The 16,575-nt window shown below is 35.0% G+C and overlaps 1 protein-coding gene across 3 annotated transcripts in view; it reads left to right on the forward strand.

Annotated features, from left to right (window-relative positions):
* Window positions 1–15,673, forward strand: part of LOC150106825 (uncharacterized) — a 325,973-nt gene extending 310,300 nt beyond the window's left edge. For all 3 annotated transcript variants that reach the window (XM_090393339.1, XM_090393337.1, XM_090393340.1), the window contains 2 exons: window positions 7,095–7,683; window positions 15,312–15,673. In XM_090393339.1, the coding sequence (XP_090249465.1) occupies window positions 7,095–7,683; window positions 15,312–15,556 (834 nt within the window). In that variant the 3' untranslated portion in view covers window positions 15,557–15,673. The remainder of the gene's footprint in view (window positions 1–7,094; window positions 7,684–15,311) is intronic.
* Window positions 15,674–16,575: the final 902 nt, after the last annotated feature.

Below are 16,575 nucleotides of genomic sequence, written 5' to 3' on the forward strand. Positions count from 1 at the left end.
GCCTTCATTCTCAGCTTCCAAGGATTCCCCTTCGCCCTTTCCCCGCCCTCTATAAATTGAAAAAAATCCCATAATTTGAAATCCTGTATGACCCTTTCAGCAGTTTGTAAGTCTCAATCATATCACCCCACTTTCTCCTGTTTGCTAGTGTCTGCAATCTACAAATTCTCAACCTGTCTTCATAATCAGTATTCCACAATCCTGATATCATTTTTAACACTCACCTTTGTACTCTCTCCAATATATCGGAAACCAGGAGACCAGAACTGCGCACAATAGTCCAAGTGAGGTCTTATCAAGGCTTTGTAAAGAAGCAAAATAACATCATTATCTTTACATGTGAACGTTCGTTTGAGCGTTGCAGTTATCTTTTGAGTTGTATTTGCAATCTTTGTCACATGGCCCCTGAACTTCAACTTCCTATCTATTAACACTCTAAGATCCCTATCCTCATCAGTTTCTTCTAGCTTAATCCCACCAATATAATACGACATTGGATAGGTAATCATGCCAAAGTGAATGACTTTACATTTACTGACATTGAACTGACACCCATTTTCCCATGCCCACAATTCCAGCTTATTCAAATCATTCTGCAAAGACTGCATATCAGCAGCATTCCTGATTACCCTATCTATCTTTGCATCATCAGCAAATAACTGTATATTGCTTGTCAAATCCTTCCCAATATCATTAAAGTACAGATTGAATAACAGTGGACCAAGCACTAATCCTTGTGGTACACCACTTGTTACCTTAAACCTTGCAGACTCAGATCCCCCGCATATCACTTTTTGATATCTGTCAGTCAGCCATCCTCTTATCCATGCTAATGTTGTATAACCCAAACCCATTTCTCCAATTTATGCAGCAGTCTGTCATGTTGTATTCTGTCAAAAGCCTTAGCAAAATCCAAAAGTATCATGGTGTATCCATTCCCCTTGTCTAGTTCAATGGTAACATTGTCATAGAATGTGAGCAAGTTGCTAAAACATGACACCTTCCCTTAGTAAACCCATGTTGTTCATTGCAAAGTAGAGATTCACTGTCAATCCATTTCTGAATGCGGGCCCTAACTAATTTTTCTAAAATCTTCATCACCACTCCTGAGATACTAATTGGTCGATAGTTTGATACATCAGTCTTTGCACTACCCTTATGCAATGGAATTACCATACAATCCTTCCATTCCTGTGGAATCTTCCCTGTTCTGAGACTCATATTAAACATCCTGGTCAAAGGAATGATTAATTCAGCTGAACACTCTTTTAGCACACACGCTGATATTCCATCAGTCCCTATTGCTGAATTCTTATTCAGTTTGTGCAACAGCTTTAATACCTCAGCCTCACACACCTGCATTTCTTCATCTAGTGAAGAGGTAACGGTGAACTCAATGTTGCGTTCACTAGGTTGATAGTTTTTACCAAAATGGGCACTCATTAACTGAACAACCTCTTCTGCATCTGTAACCCTCACACCATCTGGATTTAGAAGAGTTATTCTTTAATATTCATTCTTTCTTTTATTTTGTGATCAATTTTTCTTTTTTTGAAGTGTCAGCTGCCCTGCATCTCAAAAAATTCCTCCACTTCTTCCTTGGTACAGCCTTCTGTTGGACCTTAGTCTTAGAATAAGTCTCATTGTCCATTGCTCCATTCTGATATTTGTCCACATCAATCCACTTGATATTCTCTGCAATTCAAGAAGATTATACACATATTTAATTTTGAATATTATAGCTACTCCTTATTTTGCCTGATCGTTATTGCCTGAATATAACATGCTGTATTTGTTAGTCATTAAAATCTCACCTATTTTTGAATCTCTCTCTCTCTCTCTCTCTTTTTTTTTTTTTTTTTAATACACCTATTATGTCAATCTGGTAATTTATACAATGCTTACACCAGTTCCATTTCTTTTCTCTTGATGCTTTTTATGGTGGTAATGAAAACCTTATAGCGCTTTAAATTACAACAAAAGGTTCTATGTGCCAAATTGAATAATCATAGTGCCAGAGGGAGAAGTTGGATGTTGTAGCACTTTTTGTATAGTTAAAATCTGCATGAGGGGTGCTTCAGGGTCAAAGCTGTATAACTGATAGGAGACCTCCACATAACCTTTAAAGGAATGCAGAGAACCGACCAGGGCTTCTCACCTAATGTCCAATCCTCACCTTCTCGTGGTGCACCCTGTTGGGTATCTACTTTGATACTGAACGAACAAGGATGGGCTGGCAATTTGGGATTTAGCCGACCAAATTGTATTCTTATTGGTTAAACCAAAATAAAAAATGATGGTACAACATGACAAAATTTCATGCCGGCTGGGGCGTCACCCGGTTAAACAAGGCCCCCGTTGTTTTCGCCAGGGAACCAGGGCGAACAGCGAAAAGTCAGCTACTGGAACAAATCTGAAAACAAACCCCAACTCAACATCACCAGAGTTAAAGATCGGTACTATCAACGTAAGAAGCCTGAATGTCAAAGAAATGGAGCTAGCTGAGGAATTAGATAAGTACCAGATCGACATAATAGGGGTGACTGAAACAAAAAAGACCAAAACTGGTGAGATCTTTCTGGGCAATAAATACAAAATGTTATATTCAGGCAATGACAATCAAGGAAAAGAAGGAGTAGCCATAGTATTCAACACAAAATATGAGGTAATCTTCTTGAATGGCAGTCAGTCTCAAGTAGAGTAATGTGGGCAAATATGAGAATGGGGAACTGTGCAATGAGACTTATTTGTGCCTATTGTCCCACAGAAGGTTCTACTAAGGTAGAAGTGGAGGAATTTTTTGATGCTTTAGAAAAAGCAACTGACACAATGAAAAATGAAAAGTTGGTCCTTGTTGGGGATCTAAATAGCAGAGTAGGAAATGATTGTGAGACATACAAAAATATTTTGGGAAAATTTGGAGAAAAGAGCAAAGCTAATAATAATGGCAAATATCTGTTGGATTTCTGCTCAGGACATCGACTGGTTATTACTAACACCATGTTCCAACATAAAAATGTGCACAAATTCACATGGAGAGAAGGGGCTAGGAATAAGAAAAGTCTCATTGACTATGTTATTGTTGATAGTGATGTTTTCTCCCTGGTGCAGGACACTAGAGTGTACAGAGGATTTGAAATTGGAAGTGATCACTATTTAGTCTTGAGCAGGATAAAATTGAATTTCATATTGAAAAGAATAACATGTAAGAAAGTTTTAAAGCGAGTAAAAGTTGAGCAGCTCTCAGATGTGAACTGTAGACTAAAATACAGAAAGATTATTGAAAAGAAAATGAAAGAGCTTGAGAACAAGAATCAAACTTTGGAGATTCAGTGGCAAACTCTGAAGAAAACATTGATTGATTCTGCCAGAGAGGCATGTGGTGAGGTTGTGTGCAAGGATAAAAAAATCAGAGCTCATTGGTGGACACAGGAAGTTAAAGAGGCAGTGAAGGAAAAGAAGAAAGCATATCAAAAGTTCCTGGCAAATAAGTCAGCTTTTACTCTTACAGAATACAGAGACAAATTTAAGAAAGCTAAACAGTGTGTAAAACTAGCTAAACAAAAGTCATGGGAGGACTTTGGCAAGAATATAGAAAATAAATATCAAGAAGGTGGCAAAATATTCTGGAGGTTGTTGAAGAAGCTTAGGAATGGAGGAAAGAGTGCTGTAAAAGGAGTTAGAGATGATAAAGGTGACATGAAAACGGGAGAAAAAGATATCCTTGAAGTATGGAGTAATTACTTTGATAAACTGCTAAATGAAACAAGCAGTGATGACAGCACACTGATAAAAAACACTAACCAGGCATGCAGTCAGGAATACATATCCATACTTGAAGTAGAAAAAGCCATCAAAGATTTGAAATGTGGAAAGGCAGCAGGAATAGATGATATTCGACCAGAAATGCTGAAGTATGGTGGTGTAAAAGTCCCAAGTGGCTGCACTGCATAGTTCAAAAAGCCTGGACAGAGGGACGAATTCCTGATGATTGGAGTAGAGCTCTCATAGTACCCATATATAAAAAGGGAAATAAAACTGCATGTGAAAATTACAGAGGGGTATTTCCCTACTGAGTGTTCCTGGCAAGATCTATGCAAGTATACTTGAGAAATGGGTTGAGAAGAATTGTGGAAGAAAAGCTTGGTGAAGAAGCTGGATTCAGGCCAAAAAGAGGCTGTCAGGATCAGATCTTCACTTTACAACAAATAGTCGAGAAAGCATGGGAATATAACAAAGATCTGTATTTAAGTTTTGTCGATTTGGAAAAGGCATATGACAAGGTGCTAAGAGAGAGAGAAGCTATTCAATACGCTGTAGTTATATGGTGTCAATGGGGCATTATATCAAGCAATACTTAGTCTTTATTTGAGTTGTAAGTCAGCAGTTAGAATTGAAAGAAGTACAGGAAGATGGTTTAATGTTAAATCTGGTGTGAGACAAGGATGTACATTATCCCCTCTGTTATTCATTATCTATATGGATCACATTATGAAGGAAAGTGGTATTAAACCTGATATCTGTGTAGCTCACTGGATGTGGTGTTTGCCAACCACCGCGCTTGGCCGCACGAAGGAAGACTTGGTTTCGAGTCTAGTCGGCGACTAGAGGAAATTTTTCTAAGCCTTTTTTCGACCGGTTCCCGAGTTAGTCGATCTCTGGCACGGGTAAGCAGGTTTTTCCTCCCGGAAACTCGGGTTTTTCGTCCTGTAAACTCAAGAAAATCGACCGTAGAACCACATTATTTCAGACATTGAATATATTGTGTTATGGTTAGGGACCACGAGATGGCGGCACATTTGAGCCATCTCTCTTCACTGAGTACAGCTTAATTAGTGATAGCCTTGGGCCATCTATCTCTGATTGGTACCAGTGGAGATTGAACTGCCCACTCAGTCTCCAAAAGTTAGATAGGGCTAAATGGTCTCGCCTACTCTCTGTATACGGGGAATAAAAAGGCGTTAGCTGATAGCTGATCAAAATCGGAGATGTTAATGTCAGCTCTTTGCTTTATGCGGATGATATTATACTTCTAAATAAATCCGCTACAAGTCTGCAAGATTCTCTGACTAAATTCAATTGCTGTTGTAATAGATATGGTATGAAGGTCATCAATAAAAAGACAAAGACAATGAAAATAGGCAGAATCATTGAAAATGTCAACTGTGTTGTGAATGGAGAACCTGTGGAACAAGTAAAACATTTCAGCTACTTAGGCGCGATTTTTACTGAAGATGGTAAATTAAATATTGGAAGAGGGAGGGATAAGGTGTCAAGAAGAGTTATCTGATCTTGTGTGGAAATGTGGCATTATCAAAGATAAGAGCAGGCAAAGTGTAGCCTTTTTTGCTTGAAATAAGGCAGGATTGTATTTTGGTGACATTGGAATTAACAAGGTTTTCCTCACCACACTGGAGTCAGTGTTAAATGCATTGATTATGAAAGAAATTGTAGCTAGAAATATGAGCACTGCCAGGATTGTCAAATGAAAAAGAAGAATGGAAAGCATACCATCAAAATTATAGATAAGATTTCAGCTTATTAGTGATGAAAGGTCAGTTTGAATAGGAGAAAGAGTAAAAGTACAGAGCCCTGGGGTACTTACTCCAGCACTAATGGGAAAAACTAAAAAAAGGAAAGTGTTCACAATCTAGTTGCAAAGGGATAAGTTAGTAATTTGGTAAGTAGGCCTTTGTGCCTGATCTTATCAAATACTTTGGAAATGTCTAGAGTGACTACGCAGGTTTCACCAAATCTTTCCATAGCTTGTGTTCACAGATGGATGATTCTGGCAAGGAGATCTGCTATGCACTGAGAGTGGTAGCAATCATATTGGTGGTCACTGATTAACTGGTAGGCTAGCAACTTGTATAAAGGGGTTGATTGTTGATGCCTTTTTCCATTACTTTTGATAGGAATGCAATAAAATGATATTTGATAGTCTGTCTTTTATCTCCTTTCTCTGGATAGGCTTGTTTCAGGTAGATATCAAACGAGCATGAATGATTTTATGGACAATATAGGATAGGCATTAGTCCTGGAGTGCAAGTTTTAAGCACAGTTGGCAAGATATCATCAGGACCAGAAAACATGTTAGTATCAATATTACTCCAAGCTATTTGGGATTCTTCTGATGAGAATGGAGAAGGCATACAGTGAGCATTTCTTAGTAAAGTGAAGAATGATGCCAATAAGTTAGCCTCACCTGTGAATAATGTTAGAAATGTACCATCAGGATGTGAGTGAGGTGGAAACTAGAAGTTATACCCACCAGTCTCCTGTCAAAAATGCTTGACTGCTGTTTGAGGCAGGAGATATTTTCTGCACTTGGTCCTTTCAGACAGATTTGCATTCTGCGTTGATATAACAAGCACGGGATTTACTGTGACTTACTGCAAACCAATAAACAATGAAAATTATCTCAATTTTAAATTTTTTTTACTTTATTACTCAAAAGATAATAAAATTTAAAATGGAGACGATTTCTATTGTTTATTGGTGTGCAGTATGTGATAGTACAGTAAGTTCTTGCTATATCAAACATGTTATAATGAACTATCTATAACAACTACTAAGAAGTCTCTGCTCATGTTCCATAACATCAGTGTTATTCTAAAGGATAACTATAGCACATCCACTATAACAAATAATTCCTTTGTCATTTTTAAGCTTCTGTGGTTATTTTCCATGCTTGATGAATTTGGAGACTTTCTAAAACCATTCCTTTGGTTCTTGTGCAATGCAGATTCACTATAACGAGAGTTGATTACAGGTATTTTTGACCTGTCACTAAAATATCATTTAGTATCTTTATCACTAAGTGGGCAGCTATATGAAGATTCTTTAAGCTGTTAATGCCAAATCACATTTTTCTAATTAGACAAAATATGTTTTTGACTGCTTCGGGATTCTTAAACATATAATGGCTGGAAAAGATTCTTCTTGAATAAGTAAAGATGCTTTCATAATTGGTACTTATAATTGATTATGTAAAAGTGGATTATATTATAATTTAAGCCAGTTTCTATAAGTTTTTTTTTTTCATTGAAATTACTTAATTGGAAATGTTAATAGTTAATTCCACTCTTTTACAGAAAAAATTAGTATCTTCACCTGACATTGTTGGTGAAGAGAATCATTCTAATCATGATGGCAGATGTAAGAGTGCAGAAAAACAATCAGTCATTGGCAATCAAGATAAACTCACATTTTTGCAACCAAATAAGATAACTTCTGAGAATACCACATCAAATAATGGCAATAAACAGCATTATTCCCAGTCAAACTCCTCTTCTCAGAATGTTAATTATCACAGGCCTCTTGCTGTTTCCTCTGTATGGAGTCAATCAGAAAATGAAAAAATATATACATCTGCAATGAATAATTATTCTGATCCTTCACATACTACAAGGTTTGGTATGCTCAGTAAACATTCATTCTTTAGAAAACAAAACAGGAAAGAATGGAGAAATAGTAATAAAAAATTACCGAGGTTCAGTAAAAAAATCTTACAAGTAAGCAGTAAAAAGATAACTGTAAGGACATACAATCTTTCAAAAGAGAAAAATTGCAATTCATCAGATTTTGAGCCACTGGATATAAGTGATCCTAAAAAGAGACTACATAGTGAATCATTGGAAGAAAAAACTTCTTGCAGTACCACAGAATCTAAATATGCTTCAGGTAATTAGAATATTTTTATTGGCATTTATATAGCTACTGCTTATTCAATAAAATTATTCACTCAAGTGGCCATAGTGGATGAAATATATAAACAATTTACACTGTGTATTCATGTTATTTCAAAGGTATCTTAGTAATATTATAGTCTTAGGAGTACACTTTGCATCCACATTTTGGTTGACATATGCTTACATTATGGTCATTAGGAAGGGTAAAATGTAAGTTCAACAATCTACTGTTTATCTGACCTCCGAAACAGCAATCCTTCAATGATTCAAATCTTAGGTCAACTGACCCCTGAAATTGCACTTTCCTATGATATATCAGTGCTCCTGTGCAGATCAAATATAATTGCATTTTTGTTTTTTCTCTTCACACGAGATATCACTCTGTAACGTATCTCACCGGGAGTTAAAGCATTTGCGATACGTTACTGTGGATGTTTAGAATTTGCTAATAGATTTGGAGGATTATCATCACAACTAATTTAACTCATGACAGTGTTCTTATACCTTCCTTGTCAAAAATAATTAACTGAGTTGAAATTCAAACATTTCGCATAATAAATGGTGTTTTAGTACTGTATATAAATAAGGGAAAGCGAAACATTCGTTTCACTAACTTTAAACATAAGTAATGAACTCCTCTAATTCTGTTGATGCTTATTCACCTCCACTCCTCTCTCTCTTTGAAAATCAAAGAGAGAGAGAGAGAGAAAGAGAGAGAGAGATTAGTTATAAATTGTGTAACAATAAACATTAGTTACGCAGTAGCTTCAATACAAATTATGCAGACAAAATAATTTAAAGGCATCTTGTTTCTGTTTGATATCCTTTGCAGTACTACGACAAATGCTTTCATTTCATTACTTTAAACATTAATGCAGAATATTTCACACATTAATATGTTAGAATAAACGCTAATTTTATACAATAAAATTGTGAAATTACTACAATACATAAGAAACATGAAAGAAATATAGTGCAATTCAATATAATAATAGTTTCTTTTAGGGGTAATTTATTGGTAAATTTATGCCAGCCAAATTCATACCTGTTAATACAATTAATTAATTTAAGGTCTTTTCAAACTTTACAAAAAATGGTTATATTTCAAATAACCGATTTAGCCCTAGCTAAATATTTACATACTTGTGAACATGCCTTATTTGATTTGTGTTGCTTTGGCTTATGAAAAAAAAAAAAAAAAGTGCTTAAATTAACTATTTAAAAGATTTTTTTATTTGTTTATTTTAATAACAGGAACAAAATAGTTTGGAAATTTTCCTGTGGGTTTGGCTGCAAAAAAAAAAAAGAAAAAAAGTTTGATACACAAGGTGTACATCAAATACTAATTATTCATTACTTTTGTTTTGCAAATATTAATAATCACTTTTGATGTAGAATTAATCTAAACTAAAATAACACATGATGTGTAATGTAATAGAAGAATAATCATGACTTTTGCAGATAAATTATATTAAACACTACATTTCCCCATTTCTGAATAATGTCAATTAGGTGCCGATAGGGGCAGTCAACATTAGCATAAAATTTCACAAAAAACTTCCTTTTTGTGGAAACAATCCAGATTTACTTCATATTATACTGTATTTGTTTAAATACAAGAACAAACACTGTGAGTTTTGGCAGACATGATTATTAAGTGTGAAATAAAAGTCTTATACTCATAATTAAACCTAATTATGGGTATAAGCCAGCACCTAAGTCTAAATACTGTATATCAGCGTATAAGACAACTCTCGAATACTACAGAAAATCCCTCAAAATCATGGGTCGTCTTATATGGCGAGTATAAAAAGGGAAGCTTAATTTCTTGGATGAGCATTTAAATAGTTACAATACATGTTATATAAGAAAATAGGCAGTGTTTATAAACAAATCAGATTAATTTTTTTTTACATAAATTTATTTAAAATATTATAATAGATTTAAGTCTTAAAAAACAAATAATATTCATTAACCTCAATTTTCATGGTAATTTTCTTCATCATCTGTTGAAAATAGTTCTTCAGATTCATTGTTTAAGTGATCGTCATATGGATCCCAGTTCAAATCCGGTGAATTGATTTCGTTTTCATCGTCATCAGTGTCCCACAACAGGCCATCTTCCATACCATCCATAAGATTAAAGATACCACACTTTTTAAATGATTTTATTACAGTCTCTACTTTTACTTTATTCCATGCTTTGATCACAAAATTGCACAAATATCAAGTGATGCAGCACACATAGATGCACCATTTGTAAATGATTTTTCACCACTCAACATCCAATTATTCCACTCTTCTCGCATGTGATCTTTAAATGGTTTGTTCAAGCAGACATCTAGTGGTTGCAATATAGAAGTTAAACCACCTGGTATAACAGAAATGTTATTTTTTGTGTTATTTTTTATAGAAGACTTTTAGTATTCTCAGTTAAATTACTACGAAACATATCCCATACTAATAAACTACGTTTCTTCATTATACCGCCTGGTCGCGTGTTCCACACATTATTTATCCATAGTTTCACACCATTTTCATCCAGCCATCCTTTTTTGTGAAAATGTACAAAAACACCTAAAGGAAATTTTATCTTAGGTTTAGTTTTACGTTTGAAGATGATCATTGGTCTTAACTTGGTTCCATCAGCCAAACATGACAACACAACCATAAATGTTTTTTCATGACCTGTACTTCGAACTGGCACACTCTTACTATCCTTAGACTCCACTGTTTTATTGCTTATCGTATTAAAGCTCATAGGAGTTTCATCCATATTTCCAATATTTGACAATAGAAATTTATGTTCTTATCTCAACTGAATAATAAATTTATGGAAACTATAAGTTTGTGGTCAAGATCTACTGATAATTTTTGAGAAAGTTTCGTTTTTTGTGGTATTATTAATAGATTTTGTATGTTCATAAAACGATTACACCATCTTGAAGTAGCTTTAAATTCTATACTTTCATCTGGATTCAATCTTGACCATTTTAGTGCATATGCTCTAATCATATTTCTTGTAACAAGATAACCATTCTTCCTTTGTTCGAATACCCATTCTGCAACGCGATTTTCCAGTTGTGGCCATCGGGTGATCCCCGTTCTCATCACACATTTTTTCTTTGGCAGTTTTTTTTAAAATATCTTCTTTCTTCCTCCATTCTCTTACCATCTTCTCGGTTATGTCAAATTTTCTTGCAGCAGCACAGTTATTAGTTTGCTTTGCCATTTCAATTACCCTTATTTTAAATTGAGCTTCATACTTTCTTCGTTTTGTTGCTGGTTCCATGATTTTAAATGATAAAAATTTTAATAATCCTAAAATTTAAAATAAATGCAAAATTACTGTATATGTCAGCATATAAGACGAGGACTGAATTTTAGGCTATTTTTAGGTTCTAAGCTTATGTTAGTTGTATAAGACGATCCCCCAATTTCTTCTTTCTTGTATTAATGCAATGTTAGGTATTGTTATGTCTGTTATTTTTATATCTATGCATATTCGTTGTTTTTTTTTCATGGCATAGATTTAGTATTTATGCGAATTACCCTAATTAAAAGTGATTATCCCCAATTTTTATTAATTATTAATTTTGCAATTTTTTTTAATTTTAGGATTTGTTATTATGTAAAACAAAATTGTTATTTTATTTTTTCGCTCATGAAAATCAAAACTCACAGGTGGGCCACACAAAATTGCATTGCAGGTTGCTAGCGGCCCATGGGCAGTGCTTTGGTCTTGATGACAGCTTTGATCTAGATCATAGGTTCCCAAACTTTTTCGGGGCACTGCCCACTTTGCAAGACATAAATTTTGTAACGCCCCCCCCCCCATTATACACACATATATGCATGCTCTATTTTCTCATTGACATCTATTTCTATCTGACATGGTAAATTTTCAAATGATTAAATACTTGAAATAGAAAATTGATAAAAAAATTGATCATGTAAGACGGGCATAAAATTAATTAAAATGCAATATTTAAATTTTAAATGATTATCTAATCGCAAAATCACGAAAATAATGAATTTTTAAATATATATTATTAATTTCTTCTATAAAGAGCCACCGACCCCTAGACTGCCTGAAAGGCTTTTGCACCCACTGGGGGGGTGGTACCGCTCACTTTGGGAACCTATGATCTAGATGATTTCACACCGGGAAGAATTGTTGGAAAGTTTGAAGAAGGCTGCAGAATTACTGATATGCCAAAGAGTTTGGAATCTCGCATAGTGTTGTATTCAGGCTCTGGACAGCATTTCAAATCAATGGATTGTTTTCCAGATGTTGCGTTCCAACCTAAGAGGTTGCCCTCACTCTACCATGGAGCATGAAGACAGATTTTTGATTATAACAGCAAAATGTAATCGACACACTGTAGCAGGTCAGCTTGCAAGTCGGTTCAAGCACAGGTATGTGGATATCTTGACAAACAGTGGTAAGACATCTGCAACAATTAGGCCTATACACCTGAAGGCCTGTAGTCTGCATCCTTATCCACAATAGAGCACATTTTTAATGGTGTTGTATCCAAAAAAATTGGACATGACACCAATGGGCTAATGTACTCTTTACAGATGCCCATTGGTGTCATGTCCAATTTTTATAATCCTAGACGATGCTCGATCTGGCATAAAAGTGGTACTGCTTACCATTGCAAGAATGTTCTTGAAAGGAATAGACAGAACGGTGGTGGGGGGTCTTGGTGTGTGTGTGGGGGGGGGGGGCATTATGCTTAATGGACACCCTGAGCTGCAAGTGCTGGAATAAAGGACTATGATTGGTGAATGATATTGCCATAGTGCTGTAGGCGAAGAATTCATTTTTATGGATAAAAGATTAAACCAAGTATATAATTTCTTGGTATCTTTAATTTATAATATAACCAATTGGAAAAACTTCCAACAACTATCTCTAATCCAGAGTATTTTAATAATAAGGTGTAACAACTTTTGGCTACTTGTATAAGAAAATATGACTTCGGCATTACTTCAACTTTAGTATCACCTCTGGATCTGGCTTCCACTGATGAGACCACTACTCTAGACCTATGATAAACAACCCTTTACTTTTTCACCTCAATAAAGGTCAAAACCGGTGTGAGTAGTGACTCTTTCCATAATGCATAGCATTATACATACCCATAAGGATATGTGCTTTGCATTATGGGATACTAAGGCAAGTGATGGGAAGTCATCAGCTTCTATATACAAGCTGCCCCAGTTCTGAAAATATTTCAGGTGCAAACTTGGTTTAATCCTTTATCCAAGTGTAAGAAAACAAAGTTCGCAGCTGAAGTATTTTCAGGACTGGGGCTACTCGTATATAGAAGCTGATGACTTCCCATCACTTGCCTTAGTATCCCATAATGCAAAGCACATATCCTTATGGCTATGTATAATGCTATGCATTATGGGAAGAGTCACTACTCACACCGGTTTTGACCTTTATTGGGGTGAAAAAGTAAAGGGTTGCTTATCATAGGTCTAGAGTAGTGGTCTCATCAGTGGGAGCCAGATACTAAGGTTGAAGTAATGCCGAAGTCATATTTTCTTATACGAGTAACCAAAAGGTATTACACCTTATTATTAAAATACTCTGGATTAGAGATAGTTGTTGGAAGTTTTTCCAATTGGTTATACTATAAATTAAAGATACCAAGAAATTACATACTTGGTTTAATCCTTTATCCAAGTGTAAGAAAACAAAGTACAGTGGTACCTTGACTTACAAACTTAATCCGTTCCCAGATTCAAAAAATAAAAAAAAGCTATTCTCAACTAAATGGAGAAGGAGCATTTTTACACTAGAAACATTTGTATACCATTACATATTAATTTTTATTTATGAAATCTTTGGTTTTACATGATTAGTATGAAAATCATCTTCAATGAATTGTAAAAAAAAAATAAATTTTCTTGTGGCTGGTTTTGTGGTTCAGGAGTTTTTGATTTGTTGCCATCAGTTGCTTCTTTTTGTCTCTTATTTGAGGGAGGTTGACTGAAACGACAGATTCAGTCAACGTTGTATAGGTTAAAAAACCTATTCAACGTTGACTGAATCTTTCGTTTCCTTAACATCCTTCTAAAGTGATTAATGACATTGTCATTGAAGATATTGGTGGCCCTAACAAGTGGCATCTTTGGATGCCACTTGTTAACCAATTCTTGCAATTCACCTCAGTGCTGCAAGATTTTTTTTTATATCACTTGTTGGAACTGTTCCCTTTTGGTTGCTGTCTTCTTCATCCTCTGAAGAAATTTGCTTTTCTTCCTCATCCCTTTCTTTTTCCTGCTTTCTTCTTAATGTAAGTGGTCAGCTCAACGCTAGCTCCTCTACATCTGCTTCATCAACTTCCAAATGCATGGTCTTGCCCAGGAAGACAACTGTATCTACAATGCCAATTTCAATTTCAGGTCCTTCCAATGCAGTTTCTCGGACACAGTCGGGCCATAACTTTTTCCAGGCTGATTTTAGAGTTCTCACAGAAATATCTTCCCATGCCTGACTAATAAGATGTAAACAATGAAGAGTATTGAAGTGATTCTTTTTTCATACACAGGTAAAAATGTAGTTCATCCTTAGCTTTTGGACACCAGTGTATATTGTATTTTTAGGGAGATCTTGGGGTAATACTTGACAGATTTATGATTTGTACAGCATTAGTAGCTGTGCAGAGGTAAAGTTATGCCTTGAGCAAAGGAAGAATCCTAATTTTTTGAATACCAGAGAGACAGTGGTTGTGATGTGTTTATGCCAAGAGAAGCTTCATATCAGGGTAATCCCAAGGAGGGAAGTTACATCTTGCCTGGATTCGATTTTGCAGAAAATAAGGCAGAACTATGTTGTGCAGGCATTGAAATTAACATAGTTATCCAAGTCCTCAGTGAAAAATGGATTGGAGATCAGAATTTAGGGTTGCAGAGGTGTTTGCTCTGTTGTCATAGATTACCTCTGCGATGGTTTGTGTGGTGCAGGGTTTATCAGATGAGGAGGAAGGTAGCATACTGTCTTCAATGAAACTGTGTTTAGGGTTAGTAGTTCAACTGGAGCAGGTCGTTGATGTATAGTAGGAAGAAAGTGTGTGAGAGGACAGAATCTTGTGGGACCACAGCATTAGTTGTATAGTTAAAGGATAGGGAACCACCCATAATCACACACAGTGTGTCTGATGAGAAAGCTGGCAACCCAGTTGCAGAAGTCATGGGACAAACCAAATGATGGGAGCATATTTAATGCATGTCACAGTTAAAACAAAGATCTTGAGCACTTGAACTCTTTGCATAAACTTATAATAAACATGCCATTCCTATTAGATGTTGGCTTTCTATTCAACTTCAACTGCAGAAGATGCAGTTCAGTGAAACAAAAAAAAAATCAAGAAATTCTAAAATCATTCCTGTTTAACAGTACATAATTTTCTTGTGTAATATAGTAAGCTGTAGCATGTACAACATACACTGTGTCATACTTAAAGTGTGATGACAAAAGATTCATTCCAGACTGTTCTTTATGATTATGTTGTCATGTGGCAGCTGTCAAAATATGATCATTTTCTTATTAGATTATATATTTATTAGGCATATATATAAAATTGTGTACTCTCATTTCAGATTCTCCTAATAATTTTGCACCTTCTACCTCCTTGACAAATGAAGAATTGTTTAGGAAAGTGTTGGATTATATTAAACGGCAGTTGTATTTGCATAAAAGAGGTGTAGATGTTTCACAGATAGAGAGTTGGGCTAATGACTTAACTTCAAAATTCTTTATTCTTCATCATGGAGAAGTAACATTAGACAAAAGACAAATGAAAGAACTTATGGACTTTACAAAACAACATCTTTCTAAACTCTGAATGCATTTTTTAAATCCATATTTTAGAACCTTTTTATTACTGTATATTGCTTGTACAAAAATTGTACTGTTTGTATATATTACAAAATTAGGATTAAAAGGTGCTTATTTATTTTTAATATATCTTTTTTAACATTTTGCTAGAGGATACATTGAAAATTCCATTAAGTGTTGAATTGCCAGCAAAAGCTCTTATAATGGCACAGTATATGTTAAATGTTTTCTTACCATGATTTTTCTTTTGGAATGTATGGAAAAAGTCATGGTCAGATCTGCTTGACTGATTTTTCTAAGGCACATTTTTTTATTTTATTTTTTGCAACAGGTGAAATTTGATATTGTTGTTTGGCAACAAGTACAGGCAGCCCTCAGTTTATGCCTCATTTCCATTCCTGAAAAAATGGGCATAAACCGAACCCAATTTTAATGGAGATACAAAGTTATGTTCCGCGCATATGCACACGAAGCATGTGTAGCATTATTATATTTAAGGCTTTGATAATACATACATATATATATTTGTTAAAATAAAATTATTAATAACAAAACAAAATTATATACAAAAAACATGAAACTTCGAAAAGATATTACGTATTTCTATGCTGAAGTTCCTGGTCTCGGATCACCTGCATTTTTTTTTAAAATTGTATCCAGTGTTAACTGCCTAGATTTTCTTTTTCTTTCTTTAAGGAGTTCAGTGTAAGGTGAAATAGATGCGATTACACTCCTTTTTATGTTCGCACTCCGTTCCCAATTGTTGTCCATTTCACAGAGTTCATCAGTCAATGTCTCTATGCTTGCAAGGATACACTGTAAATTGGCTGTTTGTATATCTCTCAGAGAACCTTCTGAATTTTCTTTCTCCTACTTTGGATATTGACTTAATTATTTGGCTAATTCTTTTAAGTTTTCATTGGAAAGTGGTTTATTATGGCTCTCTAAGACTTCTGTTGCATCTTCAGCTGATATATCGTCCAATCCCACCTCTCGCGCAAGCTTGGTAACTTCTTCAGTAACATT

Source organism: Typopeltis vanoorti, chromosome 5 (assembly GCF_054136105.1).
Source record: "Typopeltis vanoorti isolate ZY-2024b chromosome 5, IOZ_Tvanoo_1.0, whole genome shotgun sequence".
NCBI classification, from domain to species: domain Eukaryota; kingdom Metazoa; phylum Arthropoda; class Arachnida; order Uropygi; family Thelyphonidae; genus Typopeltis; species Typopeltis vanoorti.